This window comes from Tenrec ecaudatus, chromosome 18, assembly GCF_050624435.1.
Source record: "Tenrec ecaudatus isolate mTenEca1 chromosome 18, mTenEca1.hap1, whole genome shotgun sequence".
Lineage (NCBI taxonomy): Eukaryota > Metazoa > Chordata > Mammalia > Afrosoricida > Tenrecidae > Tenrec > Tenrec ecaudatus.
The window spans coordinates 20,208,927-20,227,833 of NC_134547.1; the positions used below are offsets into that span (position 1 = coordinate 20,208,927).

Below are 18,907 nucleotides of genomic sequence, written 5' to 3' on the forward strand. Positions count from 1 at the left end.
AAACAACCCAAATAAATCCTCGCCGGAGGAGTCACCTGCGTCTTTGAGCTGGTGAGAGAGAGAGAGCAAATGTGGAGAGAGGGCCTTAGGGACGACCCACTCTGAGAAAAGGGAAAAATAAGAGGATGAAGAGAAACTGCACAGCCTCTCGGAGGTCCGTGGAGCAGTGTCAGGGGTGCAAATATATCGATGCAGTACAGAGTCTCAGAGAAAAGAAGCAGGAAAAAGAATGCTTGAAAATCAATGGCCTGACACGGCTCAGATTTTAGAAAAAGTATTTATCGACCGATCAAGAAGTTCAGGGAACTGTAACCAGGGGAGTTTCCGATCTCTCCACACCTAAACGCATCATACTTAACCCACCAAAAGGGCAAGAGGAAACCTGGAAAGAGCCAGAGAACAATGGCTCATCACATTCAAGGAAATTTTCATAAGATCATCAGCTGGCCTCTCATCAGAAACAACGGACGGCATTCATTGACTCCTTTATCCAGCTGTTTCTTTCTCTTAGAAAAAAAACTTTGATTTATTTGTTGATTAGTTGGGACTTAACACATATCTCATTTTATTAGGGGCTCCATGTATCTTTCCATATTTCAATCACGTAGACTGTATAATTGCTACTACAATCAGTTCCCAACATCCAACTAATTTCTTCATCTATTGCTTTATATATCACATCTTTTCCCCATCAGGGCACAAACCCATCCACTCACCTGTCCACAGCCATCATCCATCTGCCCATCCACCCAAAGACCCATATAAACACATCCTTCCACTCATCATCCATTTATTGAGACATCTATCTATTCAGTTCATTCTACCAATACTCAGCATCACTGTAGATGCTGACGGCCAGGAAGTCTGGGGAACCTTCCTGAGACCCTCCCGAGCAGATGACCCTCTCTTACCACAGTGTGCCAACAGGTCTTGATGGAAGTTGAGCAGCTCCTGCTGAAGCTCCTCCGGGAGTGGACAATCTTCCTCGTCCGCACCATCTTTGAAGTGCAGTAGCATGTTGATCTAGAGAAGGAGGAGACAGGCCAGAGTGAGAGTCCAAGACCACACATCGGGAACTCGAAGGTCCAGCCACAAAGGAAGCTCCCGTGGCCCGAGTCAGCGTGTGAGCTAGTAATAAGAGATCTCGGACACGAGGGTCAGCGGCTTGAAAAGGGTCAGGATCAGAGGACAGGCGACGCAAAAGTCAGGTTGGTTTAGAGAGCGGCATGGGAGTCAGGCATGAGTGTGTCGTTGGCGCCTAGAGATCAGGCAGGGGTTAGAGGTTGAGTACCCAGGTCTCAGAGGAGGAGGGAGGGTAGAAGTCAGGATTTAGACAGTGGGCTGGAAGTACCTGCTCCTGGGGTGGGGAGCGGAACTCTCGGGTCCGTCGGGCAGTCTCGGCGGCAGACATGGTGAAGGCTTTCATGAGGAGGACATAGCGGCTCCGCTGGTTGCCCTGGAGCTGGTCCACGTAGCGTTCTGCAAAGGCTGCGAGGGACTCCACGCGGTGCTGCAGCTCTTGGTCACAGAAATACTCCAGCAGGTGGCACATCTGGGGGGCAACGCCCACAAAGCCATGCGAGTCAGGGCAGGGAGGCCATCAGAACTGCCTGGACACCTTTCTGGCTTTCTCATCCCTCCCTGGGGCCCTGTCCTGATCCAGCCACCACCAGCTCCCCCTGGATCCTTCAGTCAGACTCAGCTATGGTCTCGACTCTCAGGTCACCTCCCACCTGGCACCCAGAGGGATCATTGCAAGCCACCATCCCTGCTCTGTTCTTCCTTCACGTCCACTACTCCCCACCGCCTCGGGACAACGCCCCAAACTCCACCAGGCTGTGTGTCTCCCAGCCCAGAGGGATAGAGGTGGAAATGAAGAAGAACCAACCAACCTGTAACTTCACAGACTCGGGCAACTTCATCTGGAGAAGGCCCTCCTCCAAGCCTTCTTCTTTCCCCCCTTCTGCTGCCTCCTCTTCTTTTTCCTCCTCTTCTTTCTCCTCTGCCTCTGCCTCCTCATCCTCCTCCTTCTCTTCTTCATCCTCTTCCTCCTCCTCCTCCTCTTCCTCCTCCTCCTCTTCTACCTCAGTGAAGACTTCGGGCTCAATCATCTTCAGGATCTGTTTTACGTCCTCGTCACTAAAGACCCCCATCACCTATAGGACCAAGGCGGAGTCCTTCGCTGTTGTTGGGGGGCTAGGGGGGACTCCCACCTCGTCAGGCCCTGGCTCCACTTCCCAGTCCTGCTGCTACTGCACACGGCACAGCCAGTCCTGCACGGGCTCCCATGACTCCTGCGAGACGCAGGCTTGCATCTTCCTGCCATAGCGTCCACCCCTTGAGGTCCTCTCACGTTCAGACCATCTAACTCACCCACTGCCATCGAGTCGATGCCGACTCATAGTGACCCTACAGGACAGGGCAGAACTGCCCCTGTGAGTTTCTGAAACTGTAACTCTTTTTTTTGTTTAGAATTCTTTTAGTTTTGTTTTTTTTTTAATCATTTCATTGGGGGTTCTTACAACTCTTATTACAATCCATACATCAGTTGTATCAGGTATATTAGTACATATGTTGCCATCATTCTTTTCTAAAAAATTACTTTCTATTGAGCCCTTGGCATCAGCTCTTCCCTGCCCCTCGCAACTCCCTGATAAATTGTAAATTATTATTATTTTCATATCTCACACCGACCACTGTCTCCCTTCACCATGGTTGCTGTTGTTTGTCCCCCCTGGAGGGGTGTGTGTGTGATTGTTGTTGATCATTATGCTCAGTTCTGCCTTCCTCCCCTCCTCTCCCCCACTTCCCCCCTCCCCTCCTGGTATTGCTATTCCCATTCCTGCTCCTGGCTTGCCTGTGTCGTGAGCTCTTATCTCTTATCCACACCTGTGCGCATGCTCCGGTCTAGTCCAAAGTGAGAGGCATCACTGGGGTCATGGGGGTGGGGGGTGAGGACACCTCAAGGAACCAGAGGAATATTGCGTGTCTCATCAGTGCTTTGCAGCGCCCTGGATGACTCATCTCTTCCCTGTTGGGGATGTCCCATTGTCTACAGATGGGTTTGGGGGTCTCTGCTCCAAGTCCCCTTGGTTCTCACCATACGTTTTTGTTTGAACTGGACCTCCTTATGTGCGGAGAAAGTCCCACCTTCTCCCATAGGGCTGCTGGTGGTCTCAAACGGCTGACTCTGCAGTTAGCAACCGAACGTGTCAGCATTCCTTTCTCAGGGCTCCTTCCCGACCGCTGAGCAAAACACCCATCCTTCTACTTCCACAGGTAAAGGCCCTTCCTCTGCCTCCTAAGCTCGAGAGTATGGGACTCTGGACAGAGGCACACCGTACCCCTGATGGAAACTCCTATAGCTCCCTTCTACCTCTCAGCAGAAACCATCGGTCAGTCAACGTAAGGAACACATTAGTACGTGGAGCTAGAGAGGGGGCATGGAAGGGAAGCCGTGTGGAGAAAGCGAGGGTGAGACAATGAGCGAGGCGGGTTCGTGGAGAGGAGACTGGGTAGCTTGCAGGATGAGTGATTAGAACGGTGGAGGTTTGGAGGGGAAGGCTGGGTGGATGCCGGAGGAGTAGATGCAGATGCAGAGACAAAGGTGGAGGTGGGTGGCAGAAGGGTAAACAATGTGAGCTTAGGAGGGTAGGTGGATAGATGGGTGTGCAGGGAGATGTGTGAGTGAGTAAATAAACAGAGTACAAATGGGCTTTACACACTGATGTATGTATGGATTGTGATAAGAGTTGTATGAGCTCCTAATAAAATGATTTTTTTCAAACAAAACCAAATTAAAAAACCTGCCAGGATATTACTTCAAATAAACACTTGTGCATCAAATTAATTAATTAATCAATCAGTTAATTAAAAACAGATAAAGAACATGAGTGTGGGCTGGGTGGGTGGTGAATAGTTTGTGTGAAGAAAGCTGGATGGATTAGTAGATGAGGAAGTGAATGGAAGCATGAAATAAAGGATCGACTGATGGGCATATACATTGCTTAAGAAAGACACGGCCAATGGGCAGGTAGGCAGAGAAGGGTAAGTGGATGGAACTGTGGGCAGGGGTACAGATGGAGAGATGTGCAGATGGGTGGATGCATAGGGAGGAGGAGGAGGAGGATGGACGGATGGAAGGAAGTAGAGAAGAGATGAACAAACAGGGGTAGTTGGATCGATGGGTGGCTGGAATGGTGGATAGACACGCAGGTTGGCGAAAGGAAGGATGAATGGGCAGAGATTGAAGGCTGGGTAGACGGGTGATCATACGGATGGACAGATATGGATCTGAGGAAACATCGAAGAACTGACTGTGGAAGGGAAGATGAGGGGGTGCATTTATATATGGATGGATGGATGGAAAGGTGGATGGCTTGAGGGATGGAGTGGTAGGTGAAGACGGCTGTCTGGTTGGATGGATGGATGAAAAGAAGAAAGAAATGAATGGATAGATGAATGAAGGATGGGTGAATGGGCATAAGTAAACGGAGTGAGCGCAGGAGGAAGAGCAGGAGAAAGGAGGAGGAGGAGGAGGAGGAGGAATAGGAGGAGGAGGAGGAGGAAGAGGGCCAAGGATACATGGAAAGGCGGCAGGTGCCTAAGTGGTCGGGCCTGGGGTCCACCTGGATGGACTCTTTGGACCGTGGAAGGATGGGACGCAGGGAGGTGGAAGGAAGCCCTTACCAGAAGGGTGGACACAAGCTTGAGCACCGGCACAAACTGGAACTCCACTGAGCCCCCGACGGGGTCACGTGCGTGCTGCCCGCCGTCCCGCACCGCCTCCCCGAGCATCCTCAGCGCCTTGTCCCGCAGGGCCTCCAGCGGGATGGCAGGGCTGAGGCGGACCGGGGCTTCGGCCCCCTTGGCTGACGGCAGGGCGGCAACAAAACAGGGAGGCGAGAAGTGATGCGGGGGCCGCAGCGAGGTGGTGACCCCGACGCCGGGCAGGCCGTGCCTGGGAGGCCCATCGGCCGCGCCCTGGCCGGCAGGGAAGAGGGTGATGGCGCGCGTCTGCGCGGTGAGCGGCACGATGTACTCGGAGAGCATGGAGCGGCGGCTGCGGCAGGCGCTCTCCAGGTGGATGCTCAGCAGCAGGTCGTAGTAGCCCGCGCGCAGCGCGCCGGGCAGGTGCGCGTCCTCCAGCGCGTGCAGCAGCTGCGCCTCGTCCACGTGGCTGCACAGGGCGTGCGCCACGCGGTTGTTGCCCAGCGCGCACACGGCGCGGTAGAGGCCCAGCGTGTGGGAATGGAAGCGCTGCAGGTCCAGGCGCTCCGACAGCTCCAGGATGTCCATGCACCTGCGGCGGGGGCGGGCGGGCAGATGAGGCAGCGCATGGGGACCCCGAGACAAAACCCAACCCCAACCCCAACCCCTCACGGCCATCGAATCCACTCTGACTCTCGGCGACCCTAGAGGACAGGGCGGAACGGCCAGGTGGGATCTGCAGAGACAGCAATTCTGGACCAGCGGAGCAGCTGGTACTTTAAAACGGCTGACCTTAGGGGTGTGAGCAGCCTGACGCACCACCCACTAAGTCACCAGGGCGACAAAGATGCTTGTATGCCTGTTTGCGGCTCCCTTTGGGGAGGCCAGTGTCCCCCTGGGCCTGGGTGCTGTGGTACAGTGTGTGGGGTGGGGTCTAGGGATCTTTCAAAGGTTCAGGGCCTCCCTACTGGGACGAGAGGCCCCTTGAATAGCTCCCTGCGGTGGTTGGGGGCCCTGGGGTTCCTGACATGGAGAAGGCCTTCTGACTGAGGGGCACCTGGGATCCCTAGATTGGGGCTGACCACCTCCAGCAGGTCTGAGGCCCCTGGCTGTGTCTGAGAGACACTAGCATGTAAACTACAGGAGGACAGGATGTCTCTGCGGTTTTGCTTTTTGATAGCTCCCCAGCACCTGAGGCACGACCTCACCCAAACCAAGCTTGCTGCCATGGAGTCAATTCTGACTCATAGTGACCTTGGAGGACCAGGCAGACCTGCCTCAGGGGGAGGGGAGATGTTCTTAGCCTCATCTTTCTCCTACGGAGCAGGTGGTGCTTTCGAACCGCTGACCTTGCAATGAGCAGCCCATGAGTCACCAACCCACTATGCCACCAAGGCTCCCTCTAGGGCAGTGGTTCTCAACCTATGGGTCGAGACCCCTTTGGGGGTCAAACGACCATTTCACAGGGGTCACCTGTTTCATAACAGTGGCAAAATCACAGCGATGAAGTATCAATAATTTTATGGTTGGGGATCACCACCACATGAGGAACGATGAAAGGGTTTGGGCATTAGGAAGGCTGAGAACCTCTGTTCTAAGGGGGTCCTGGCCTCTCTGATGTCCAGGGTTCCCTGAGGTACATGAGGGCTTCACGGGAAACTTCCAGCAGCTCAGAAGTCCATTTTGCTAGAAGCCCCATCGTACACTTGTGGGAACAGGTTGACGTTTTCTGCCCCGCGCTCCAGCAGGGCCGTTCTACTCTTGTCCTGCAGGGTCGCTACCAGTTGGAGGCTGGAAGAGTTGGGTTTTGAAATCCCCTGGGGTATTTTCTGGGCTCCCTGAGGTGTTTAGGGTCCTCTGAGTGACTCGAGGGTCCCCTGAGGTGGATCTAGGTAGGTTTGGGCCTTCCTGAAGTGAGTCTGAGGCCCCCTGAGACAGTTGCTCATGTTGCGGTGATCCCCCAACCAAAACATTATTCTCGTTGCTACTTCGTTACTATCATTTTGCTACTGTTATAAATCAGGCGACCCCTGTGAAAGGGTCGTTCGACCCCCAAAGGGGTCGCGACCCACAGGTTGAGAACCGCTGATTTAGGGTCTCCCCAGGTAGATCTGTGTTCCTGAAGTGGGTCTCCTAGCAATGTGGCCAGGGTGCTCCCTGGAGGCAGGACAGCGAGATTGCGTCTCACAGCCTTGGCCCAGGTTGTCTGGAGAGTCCGGCCCCTGGAGAAGGCCATTGTGCTGGGTAGAGCAGAGGGGTCGTGAAGCGGCGGAAGACCCTCTCCAGGGGGCAGACTGTTGCCATGGCTCAAATTTAGGACCAGCTTTGCGGCTGGTACGGGAGTGGGCAGCGTTTTGCTCTGTGGTCACAAGGTCACTATGGTTGGCAGCGACTCGATGACAGCTAACATCAGCAAAGTGGGTCTGGGCCCCTCTGAGGTCAGCCAGGGGTGGTCTGAGGTTGATCTAGGCACCTGGGGTGGGCCTGTCTAGGTCTCTCTGAGCCCACCCACCCACCCACCAGAAGTGTTGCCTGGAACCCTTGGCGGTCTAAGAGGAGGGGACCTGAACTGGATCCAGACCCCAGAGGGCATGCTGGAGCCGCCCCACCCCTGGGGGCCCGGGCTGGCCCTGACCGGTTCTCCTCGGGGATGTGTAGCGCCATCATGGTCAGCGGGTCCTCGCACTGCACAGCCCAGCCCAGGCGCTCGCTGGCCCGCCGTGTCTCCACCTGCAGGAAGTGGTTGGGCATGCGGCTCCAGGAGACGGGCATCAGCATCTGCACCTCCAGCCGCGGCGGGCACTGCGGGGCTGGGTTCTTGCGCTCACTCAGGAACATGGCAGCTGATAGCGGCATGATGTTCTAAGGCCACAGAGACACACAGGGAGCCTCAGGACCCACAGACCTCCCCAGCCTGCCTCCCCACCACCAGGGAGGCCCACCTCCCGGGTGGCCACCTCCCCAGGGAGCCCCCTCTGCCAGCCCGACCTTCCCATCCCTCCCGCCCTCCATCCTTGCCCGCTGACCTTCAGCTTCCCCAGCTCAAACTGGACAACATTCTGGTGCGTGGGCAGGACAAAGGTGGCAGGAAACAGCTTCGTGTTGGGTTCCACCTGGCAAGGGAGAAGGGGTTGGGGCTCATGGGGATGCCGACTCCGGAGCCCAACCTCTGGGCCCTGGTGGCTCCTGCAGATACAGACTCGGGTGTGACAGGTGCTCGCGTGGCCTTGGGGTTGACCTTGGGCCTCAGCCCCTGATCCAGCAGGGCCATTCTCTGCTGTCTTCCCCACAACACCCTGTCGCTAGGCCTTTGCACCCTAATGTCCCTCCATCAGGAGCGTCACACCTATTTCTCTCCCAGTGGCCTCTTCCATCAAGACCCAGGAAGGGTCCTCTCCCTGTACTTCTCCCTGCCCAGTGGCGCCTACCCAGCCATCACCATTGGGGACGCCACCCTGGCCACGCCCACCCGGCCTCTCAAGATGCCTCGAGAGCCCAACTCCCATTGGACAGGAAGAGTGTGACAAGGATACCACAGACCAGACCCACTGGGGGGAACCAAGCCAGCTCTTTGTAGACACTAAAATGCAGGTGACTCTCCCAGGACAGCTACACGTGCAGATTCTGATTCAGCAGATACGGGGTGGGGCCCGAGGTCCTGCCGCGCTCAGGAGCTCTTGGGTGGCATGGAGGCTCCCAGCCCCGGTCAGCGGTCAGCACAAGGTCTGCAGGACCAACAGCCTGGTTTCCCCAACAAATCAACATCAGAGAGCAAAGCGATGCCGGGGAGAGACTTCCAGATGAGAAGAGACTCACGGAACAGAGCAGCCAAACCTGTATGACCTTCTTTAGATTCTGTCTCAAACAAGCGAGTGGGAAAAGCCTTCTGACATCGATGACCAGGGGGCGTTGACTGCGGGCTGGACAGTCAATGACATTTGGGAATTATGGGTTTTTAAAATTTTATTTAAACAATGATTGTAAACTAGAAAACAAAAAAATGTATTTTGGCCATTGAAGGGTACAATTCGGTGACATTACTTATAGTCACCATCTTGTGAAACCATTATCACTTGAGAATGATGATGGCAACACATGTACAAATGTGCTTGACACAGTGGATGGATGGATTGTGATAAGAGCTGTATGAGCCCCAATTAAATGATTTTTTAAAAGAAAAAGAAGCCAGGAGCATCATCTATTTCCAAAAGTTTTCATCACCTCAAACAGAAACTCACTGCTGCTTCAGCAAGAGGCCCCTATTCTCCCCTTCACCTAACACCACCCCCCATACCTGGTAACCCCAAGAGTAGTGATTCTCAACCTTCCTACGACCCTTGACTACAGTCCCTCATGTGGTGGTGACCCCAAGCATAAAGTTATTTTCATTGCTGCTTCATAGCTGTCATTTTGACACTTATGATCGGGCAACCCCGGTGAAAGGGTCCTTCAACCCCCCACAAAGGGGTCACCACCCACAGGTTGAGAACTGCTGCCCTGGTGAGCTTTGCTCTATGCATCTGCTTGTTCTGTACGCCGAATCTATGCTGGCTCTTGCGGTCTTTGGCCTGCAGCCTGACTTATTAGAGGCCCTCAGCATCGTGTTTTCAGTGGTCCATCGAGTATCTTGCCCGTGGTGACTGGAGGGTGTCCCACTACACTGGTCCCTGTCACGTTTCGCTTCTCTGCTCATCTTGCCATGGGCGCATGGGCCGTCCCTGCCTTGGGGGGAGGGGGTGGATAACGCTGCCGTGCTAACTGGCGCAAGATTGGGTTTGTTCTCCTGGATTTTTAAAAGATGGGGTAGAGTGTCCAATGGTTATGTGTTGAAAACGGATTTTTACAGTTTAGACATGCCTATGGAAAAGAGATGACGCCATAGGATGTCTGGGATTGTCTTCAAAAGCATCCTATGAGTGTGTGTGTATGTGGGGGGGGGGGGGGAGAAGTAGCAGGTAAAGATGAAACAGGATGAGGGACTGTGAGGAGATGAGAGTTGAAGCTGCGTGGTGGGTTCCCGGTGGTTTATGATGCTCTTTTGGTAAGTTTCTATTTAAAATAAAGTTCTGTAAAGCCCATCAAAGGATGGGCAGGTGAATTTTTTCAAAGGCGCCCTGGTGGCACAGGGGTTAAGCACTTGGCAGCCAACTGAAAGGTTGGTGGTTCAAATCCACCCAGTGAGTCCATTGGTCCTCTGAGATGGGGTTGCTATGAGTCAGAAATGATGGATGGTGCCTAGCAACAACAGGTGGATAACCGAGTGACAGCCAGGGTAGGCAAGCGTTGGTGGTAGACTCCACTTGGTGGGTGGAAAGGTGTTGGCCGTATCATTCCTTCGGTTTTGGCATATGCTGACAATTGTTTCACTAGAACGTTGCAAAGCAGATGCTCGTGTCAAGGCGCTGGTCCGCGTGAGAGTGTGTTGTGATTGGTGTAGAAATGATGGCTCGTGTCACCCGCCCAAGGGGAACACAGACCTCTGTCAAAGTCAATGCTCTGCCCTCTCCTCCCTGGACCTCAGGAGAGCGCTCTGCCCTCTGGACCTTAATGTACCCATTTTAAATTCTAGATGGTTCCACAAGGTGGTTACTCAGGGTCATCCCAGATTGGGCTGGTCCCGAGGACAGGACGAGGGTCTGTTTGGGTCCTGTCTCTCCAGGATTCAGGAGAACAACAGGACTCCCTGCAAAGAGTCACAGCCTTGAAAACTCACAGAGGACAGTCTACCTGTCCTGCAAGGTCACCACTAGTCAGCATCCACTCAGTGCCAGTGAGTGTGGTTTGTTGGGTTTGCTGGGATTCAGCTGTCTGGGAGGACTGCCAATGGTCATGCAGTTGACAGGTAGCTGAGGGTCGGACTCACCTGGAAAAAGGTGTTGCTCTCTTTGCCATTGGCGGTGAAGGTCATTAAGCCGGTGGCCAAATCCACCAGGCAGCCAATGACGAGGTCCGTATGGCTGACGCGCCCCTGTTGCCCAGGGCTCACGAAGTCCCCACCCCACACCATGTAGCAGTTGCTGCACTTGAGGCTGAAGGAGACGAGAGTGATCACTTCAGCGGAGGTGCTCCGGACCCCGGACACACCCTCTCCCGAGCTCCCAGAGGACGAGACCTCCGGCCCTTCCCACAAACTCCCATCACCCGCAGACTGAGGCCCTCGTGCCAGAGCCTGGGATTCGTAGAAGCTGGCGAGGGTCGATGGAAGGAGGAACAGGAAAGGGAGCCGAAGAAGAAAGAAGAGAAAGGAAATGATGTGGGGAAAGGAGGCAAGAGGAGCAAAGAGCCAATGCAGAAAAGCAAGATCAGAGAAAGGGGAGACGGAAAACAAATTGGACGGGAAAAGGTGCGAGGAGGGCTAAAAGCAGGAAAAACTCCACAGGGTGTTTTTTTTTTACTCCACAGAGAGGATCCAGGGGCCCAGGTTCCACCCCAGGCACTGCCTCCACCCCACAGTGCCCACCCCCCACCCCCGCACCTGCTGTGGACGTTGCCTTGTTCATCCCCCATGGTCACTGTCACCGCCCGGACCTTGCTGAGGTCGAAGTTCATGTCATGCTGATGGTAGTCAGGGGTGACCCAGCCCACCCACACACAGCTGGGCTCCTGGCCAGCGAAGACTCTCACAGAGTAATAGTACTGGGGAGGCAAGGGGGAGACCACGGGTCAGTAGGCGACGACCGAAGAGTCTGAGGTTCCCTGGGATTGTGGGTGGGTTTCCTTCGGGGTTCTCTGAGAGTTTTACAAGAAAGCAATGGACTCGGGACCTCTTGGGCCCATGTTTCTCTGTTTCTGTGTCTACTGGTGTGGTTTCCCAGATTCAGGAATTCCTAGGGACTATTCTGTGACACCACCCTAAACCTGAGGGCCCACCGTAGGATCCGGCAAAGTTAGAAAGCATAGCTGGCACTACCATAACAAAGGTGGCCTGGTGGCCCAGTGGGTTAGATGTTACGCTACTCACTGCAAGGTCAGCAGTTCAAACCCACCAGCCGCTCCAAGGGAGAAAGAGGCTTTCTGCTCTGGTCAAGAGTTACCGCCTCAGAAACCCGCAGAGGCAGTTCTACTCCATTCCTATAGGGTTGCTATGAGTCGAAATCGACTCGATGACAGCAGTGAGTTTGGTTTAGGGTGTTAGGGTATATTGGGGTATCCCCAGATAGGGGTAGCAACACAAAATTTGGAATTGTGGGAGTTCCGATGCTATGCTGGAGGGGGTCCCCAAAGCCAAGGTCCCTGGTTCGCACCGTGGTAGTGTTAAGGATGATCTCAGGGTCATCTCGGTCATCAGTGGGCACCACATCATGAGGGAGTCGGGGCAGGGTGGGCGTGGCTGGCGGCTGGGTCATCATGGCCACCTTCTTGGCCTTGAATAAGAACCTGGTGGCGGGGAGGAAAGGCTGGCATGAGTATTCTTGCCCTGCCATACCCTGCTTCTAAGACCCAAGGCCGCAGCTCCGGCTGCACAGAGCTCCCTGCACTGCCCCGCTGTGACTGCTCCGGGTCTGCTTTAAGTGCCGCCTCTCATGCCTGGGACTGCTCAAGAGAAAGGTGCTTGCTGGAGATGTGGGGCACAGAGTGGTCCCCCATAAGTCGGCCTCATTCAGATGTGTGCTAAAGGCATTGTAGAAAGCACCTTTCTTCACTGTAGGGCTTTGTCTTGTGCAAAGACTCCTACAAAAGCCTCCCAGCAAGGACCCCCTAGACTGTGATAACCAAAGAAATGCTCCATCATTTCCAAACACACCCCCGCCCCCGCCCCAAGGGTGCACAATTGCATTCTTTCAAAAGCCACTGCCACGGTAAGGGGAAAGGGGACTTGGTTCCAGTGGTACCTCGTAAAGGTCTTCCTTTGAGACACACAAACAGCCCCAGTTTAGAAGACTACTTGGTGGCCACTGGGACGCCTGGGGTACACTCAGCTCTCCCCAGACACTGATGTTCCCATGAGTGTCCCTGAGCGATGGAGTCCCTTGGGTGGAGGAGTTCTTTGGGGTTCATCAAATATCTCAAAGATAATGGGACTCTCCAACGAGAGCGTAGGGTACTTCAATTTCTCTACTCAGAGAAAGGAGAGCACCTTAAGGCAATAATGGGGTTCACTTGAGACATGATGGGGACCTTTTAGTGTGCTGACTCCATGAGCCAGGCATGCGGCCTTGTGGTAGACATATAATCGTTTGTCAATTTGAGGCTTAAGAGCGTAGGGGTGGAGTCTAGCTGGTCAATCAGATCATAGCCAATGAGGCCTCTGTGTGGGCATGACCTTCTCCTGAGAATTCTGGGAAATCCGGTATTTCCTCCTTGGAGGTGGAAGACTCTCTGCTCACACCCAGGGAGACATAGCAGCTGCCAAGACACATGGACCCACCCTGATGCAGCCCTGGGTGCTGGAGAAGCCATGCAGAGACCCCTGCCAGTGGTGAGATGTGTCCAATGCCACTGGATCCAAAGACTTTCTACCCACTGGCCTGGGATCTTCTGCATTCGCCATCATTGCGTGCGTTTCGTGAGTCTGAAGAGGACTTTATAGACTGGTATTGGACATATGGGCTAATCTGGGACTTATGAACTTGATGTGGACTGGGCTGGGATGTTTTCTCAATGTCCAATTGCTCTTGTATAGAAATCTCCTTCTTACACATACATGTGTGTTCTTGGATTTGTTTCTCTAGTCTACCCAGACTAACACAGGCCTCTTCAGTGTACAATGAGGTTTTTTGTTGTTGTTTTTAAGAAATTGAGGATGGCTCAGTGGGAGTCCTAGGAGTGCAGCTGGAACTGTCAGTTAAACGCAGAGCAGCTAACCACAAGGTAGACAGTTCAAACCCACCAGCTGCTCTGCAGGAGAAAAATGAGGCTATTTGAACCAGTCAAGACTTACAGCCTTGGAATACAGGGTGACTATGAGTTGAAGCCCTGGTGGTGTTAGCGACAAGGTCAGCAGGTCTAAACCACCAGCCCCTCTGTGGGAGAAAGGCGAGGCTTTCTCCTCCCATCAAGAGCTAGAGTCTCCGCAACCCCAGGGAAAGTTCTGCCTTGACTCAATAGCAGTGAGTTTGCTATGAAGTATCGGAAATGGATGGTAGTGGGCTTTCTGGGTTAACTGGGGATCTTAGGGCTGAATCCACCCCCACCCCCAAATCCCACAGCCTTGTGCAACTCTCAACTCACCCTCTCTTCTTGCTCTTCTCTGTGGTTGCGTCCTTCTCGTTCTCCACCTTGGCAGGCTGGGCCTCGCCCCCAGCCTGGGCCGTGCCCCCCGGCGCCCCCTCCTTGGGGGTTCCCTCTTTGCCCCCTTCCCCCTCCCCCCAGCGCCCAGCAGAGCGGCGCAGGTTCTCATAGTCAGGGTCTGGCTCGGTCGCCCGGGCCTCGTCCTCTGCGGGGGGCTGCAAGCCTGGGGGTGCCAGGGGCGTGGCCCCTGCGGTGCAGCGGAAGTGCTGGTAGAATTGGACTGGAAGGCTCAGGCGAAGAAAGATCATCTCCACGAGGCTGTTCTGGGAGCCCCAGGTCCGGTGGGTCAGGCGCAGGCAGGGGGGCGTGTCCACGGTGCCGTCCACGCGGGACACCTGTTCGGAGAAGCCCGGTCATGCGCAGAGCCACCATCCCCGCCCTAACCACCTTGCTCGGGGCGGAAGCAGCCCCTTGCAGGTGCAGGCTGGTCTCCGCCCACTGCCGTCGTCCGTTACAGTGACAGCCCCAGCCACATGCTAGAACCGTCCGGGGACGGGGGTGCTTAAAAACCATACTCACACGCAACAAAGTGGCTCAGCAAACGACTAACATACCTAAGTCCTGTCAACTGTGGGCCATCGTGTGATCAACAGGGCAGGGTAGAACTGCTCTGGTGAGGTTCTAAGGCTGGGACTCTACAATGTATAGGCATGACTTTGTGGCAGGGAGTTTGCTATTTTATTATTATTTATTATTATTATTATTGAGACTCTCCTGGCTGGGGGTGCAGTCAAATCTGTCAATCAACTGGTTGCTTGATGAAGCCACCTTGGGGGTGTGGCCTTCTGGCTCAGAGTGAGGGACTTTGGGAACTGCTTCTCTCAGCCCCTCTGCTTCCCTGCCTGCTCAAACTTGGGGTGTCTCCATGACCCTGTGTGGGCTTTGTGTTCCTGAGAGTGGTCGGTGTCGGCGCCCTGCTGTTTCCACAGTCTTTGGATCCACTCGACTCTCCACCCACCAGCCTGTGATCTTTCTGCTCCCCCAGTTCACCATTCTCCACCACTGGCAGGTGGCTACGTGTGTCTGAAGAGGGATGTAAGGACTAGCATCGAACTTGTGGACTTGAATTGGACTGGGCTCCGATGCTTTCTTGAGATATAATTACTTTTTTACATAAAGGTCTTTTTTAGACATCGATGAGTGTCACTGGATTGGTGACTCTAGACAACCCAGCCTAACACAGGAGGAAACGCCTCATCTTTCTCCCTTGGAGCAGGCAGCCGGTGGCTTTGAACTGCTGACTATTGAGTCACACTACACTACCAGAGCTCCTGTCCTAAGTCCTGCACATTAGAAAAAGCACTTCTATTAGGCCAAGGGTCCACAATTATGTTTAAACAACAGTGAGAAAGTGACGGGGCAAGAAAAATGAGCCTCCTGGAACCAGAACAAGCAGGGCAGAGATCATGAAACTGTTCACGCCGAAATTCCAACTCACGGAACCCCCCACCACCACCGACCCAGTGGAACTGCTCCAGAGGGGGGTGTTGCTTGTCATCAGTAAGGGTCCCCAAGTCCTGAAGAGCCCTGGTGGAGCGGTGGGTTACAACTTGGGCTGTTAACCACAAGGTCAGCAGTTTGAGACCATCAGCCACTCCTCGGGAGAAAGGTGAGGCTTTCTATGCCCATAGAGAGGAAGTCTCAGAAGCCCGCAGGGCCGGTCTACCCTGTGCTCTGGGGGTGCTATGAATCCGAGTCGCTGGGTTGGTTCAAATCGGCAGCCGTTGGGTCGAAAGTTGAGCACAAACTGTTTGCAACAGGACCTCCCTCGTGAGATTTGTGTGCGAACTGAGTATCTAACTGTCCTCTTCTTCTCGGACTGCAACCCTTCTCCTGGAGGATCACTGGGGTACTCTGGTCGTTACATAATTGGTTGTCAATTTGAGACGTAAGAGTGAAGGGGTGGAGTTTAGCCTGTCAATCAGGTCGCAGCTTGAGGACCTCATTTGGAGGCGCTAAGGAGATAAGTAGCTCGCTGGAGGAGGGACACACGCTCCCTCCCTGTGAGACATTCCTGACAACGAGCCTGATGGAGCTGGAGGAGCCACGTGGACAACCCTGCCAGCGCTGAGATGCTTATAACGCCACAGGATCCACAAGACCTTCCACCTACTGGCCTGTGATCTTCCTGCATTCGGCATCATTGCATGTGTTTTGTGATTCTGAAGAGGAATTTATAGATTGGTATTGGATACATGGGCTAATATCAGCCTTGTGGACTTGATCTGGATCAGGCTGGGATGTTTTCTCAATATTCAACTGCTCTTGTCTATAAAGTTCTTTCCTATACACATATGAGTGTCTATGAATGTGTTCCTCTTGTCTACCCGGACTCACACAGGTACCAAGATTAGCTTTGCCCGTTCTCAGAATCCCAATCGAAGTGTTCTCTTGGGTCTGGCACCCTTCCCCCAACTGGCTGCCTATGCATCCCTCAACATGGTTGGTGTGTTCTGGTTCCTTTACTGTCACCACTGCCTAGCCTTCTGCTGCCTAGGCGGTGCAACGAGGCATCAGGGTTGAGAACACCATCCAGGCAGTGCCAAGGGCAAACAGGGCACGTCCAGCCCACCATCCTCTCTGGCCTGAGTCCTAGCTCCAGCTACCCTTGGTCTTCCTGCTTCCATTCCGACCTCCTTCGATTCACTCCTCAAAGGGACCTTTCCAAGACACAGATCTCACCTGGACATCCCCTCATTAAAGCTTTTCCATCTTCACGTAGTCTGGCAATAGTTCCCTTGGAGTTGCTTGTTAATGACCAAGAGAACAATAATAATTGACGGTGGGGAGACTCAGCAGAGCCCTACAGCCTTAGCCCACTCGTGAGAGTTCACGCCATCGGTTCTGAGCCACATGGACATCACATGTCCCCTGGGAAGATGAGGCCATGTCATCACTTCTGTGGCATTCCTGGCAAGTAGGTGTGACCTGGACGTCATCATGAGGACACGCCAGACAAACCCAGAATGAAGGACATGTTACAACATAACTGGCCTGCCCTCCTCCCAGCTGTCAAGATCATGAGAGACAAAGAGAGGCTGAGGAACAATCTAGACTAAAGAGACCCAGGAGTGTTGGTGATGTGTTGGGTTAACCATTGGGCTTCTAACTGCCAAGTCGGAGGTTCAAACTCATTGGCCACTCCAAGGGAGAAAGATGAGTTTGTCTGTTCCAGTAAAGATGTACAGTCTTGGGCCCCTTGTGGAGCAGTTGAATTCTGTCCTACAGAGTCAGTTCGAGTTAGAATTAACTCGATGGCAGTGGGTTTGGATTTTGTTGTAAGGGACATGACAGCTAAGTGTAATAAATAATTCTAAACTGGACCCTGGATGAAGATTTGGGAGAAGGAAGCTATGGGCCGATTGACAAAATGTGCACGTGGACCTGAGTTCGACTAGATAATGTAACCGACTCAGAGGCACCTCAGAGCAATCCTCTCGACAACTCAATAGAAAATAAATCAAGCCCACTATCATTGAGTCACGATTGTCCTGGGGGGAGCAGTGGGTTATGACTTGACCTGCTAACCACAGGTCAATGGTTTAAACCCACCAGCTGTTCTGAGGGGGAAAGAGGAGGCTCTCTGCTCTTATGAAGAGTGACAGCCTTGGGACCCCCAGGAGCAGCTCTACTCTGTCCGATCGGGCCCCTGGGAGTCATAGTGGACCCTACGGCAATGGACCATGGAGCCAATTGCAAATCATGACATCCTCCAGTGTCCCATGGGGTCTCCCTTCCCCTATTTCCTAAGGGAAGAACTTTGACCTCCGAAAAGTTAGAGTTCCCCGAGGTGGAACCCCCAAAGCATGCCGCCAATCTGACAACCCCTGCTCCAAGGCTTGTGTGCGCCCGTGGAGGGAGAGGAGAATCCTGGGAAGAAGAAGGAGATCAGAGGGTGTGGAGTGGGGAGCGATCGGTCCTCACCTCATAGTGGGGGTGCTCAAGTGGTACAGCCTCAAACTGGGGGAGACTTTTGCTGAACCAGGTGGTGACTGGGCGCTGCATGTTGATGGCAAAGGGCTCGAAGCCTTCCTGCAGGCCGCAGATGGCGAAGAACCTCAGGGAGCTCACATCCTGGCCCAGGTTCAGGTGGCCCACCTGGCCAGGTCCCAAGCTGCAGACGGGCAGGAAGCCTGTGGGGAGGGTACAGAGGGGCGGAGGGAGGGAATAGGGTGTGTGGGCAAGGCCAAGGGGTGGGGAGGAGGCACCGTGGGAGGGAGAGATGGGAAAGCAGGAGGCTGACGAGGATCAATATGGGGTCCGTTGGCACAGCGGAACACCACAATGGGCACAGTCTGGGGCCTGAGTCCACGGTCAGCCCTCACCTTCTCCAATCTCGATGTCCCGGAAGGCTGTCTCGGAGCCAGAGTCGGACATGAGGACCTCGCCATTGAGGGTGAAGATGATGTTGTTCTCCGTGAGATCGATCATGCAGCCCACCACATCGCCAGATTGCCAGGGACGCCCGAACGGTTCACTGCCCAAGTGCCAGCGCTGGCCCTGTGAGGACACCCCAGGGATACACCGCACAGGGGGAGGCACACAGAGAAAGACGGAGGCAGGAGGAGAGTGACAGGGAGAAACATGTGCAGAGTATCAGACTGAGGCTCAGCATGTGGAACAGAACAGGGGCCACTCTGCAGTGCACCCCTTCCCCACCCCCTTGAACCCACAATGACGCAAGGATGCGCTTTTCTGGTTTCTGTGTCCCACCCCTTTCTTCCAGGGCCTGGGTCCTCTACAGTTGGGGTCACGTAGCCCACCCACGTGGAAGTGGGACATTGAGGACAGCAGCCAGGAGGGGATGGTTTCCCCCCCCCCCACAGATCCCACATTCCCCAGAACAGTGGAGAAAGAGAGATGGGGAGGAAGTTGGATGTATGGTGGACGGAAGAATGGATGGAAAGTTAAGGGTCTTCATGATAGATTCAGGGAAGGAAGAAAGTCTCATAGATACATGTGAAGG

The 18,907-nt window shown here is 54.1% G+C and overlaps 1 protein-coding gene across 1 annotated transcript in view; it reads right to left on the minus strand.

The window, feature by feature from the left end:
- RYR1 (ryanodine receptor 1) overlaps positions 1 to 18,907 on the minus strand; it is a 135,329-nt gene that overhangs the window by 78,048 nt on the left and 38,374 nt on the right. The window contains exons 28-39 of the mRNA XM_075536656.1: positions 18,267 to 18,441; positions 17,866 to 18,074; positions 13,882 to 14,276; positions 11,955 to 12,087; positions 11,186 to 11,346; positions 10,574 to 10,739; positions 7,737 to 7,823; positions 7,346 to 7,572; positions 4,690 to 5,302; positions 1,893 to 2,156; positions 1,352 to 1,552; positions 912 to 1,023 (exon numbers count right to left, since the gene is read on the minus strand). Of these exons, the coding sequence (XP_075392771.1) occupies positions 912 to 1,023; positions 1,352 to 1,552; positions 1,893 to 2,156; positions 4,690 to 5,302; positions 7,346 to 7,572; positions 7,737 to 7,823; positions 10,574 to 10,739; positions 11,186 to 11,346; positions 11,955 to 12,087; positions 13,882 to 14,276; positions 17,866 to 18,074; positions 18,267 to 18,441 (2,743 nt within the window). The remainder of the gene's footprint in view (positions 1 to 911; positions 1,024 to 1,351; positions 1,553 to 1,892; positions 2,157 to 4,689; positions 5,303 to 7,345; positions 7,573 to 7,736; positions 7,824 to 10,573; positions 10,740 to 11,185; positions 11,347 to 11,954; positions 12,088 to 13,881; positions 14,277 to 17,865; positions 18,075 to 18,266; positions 18,442 to 18,907) is intronic.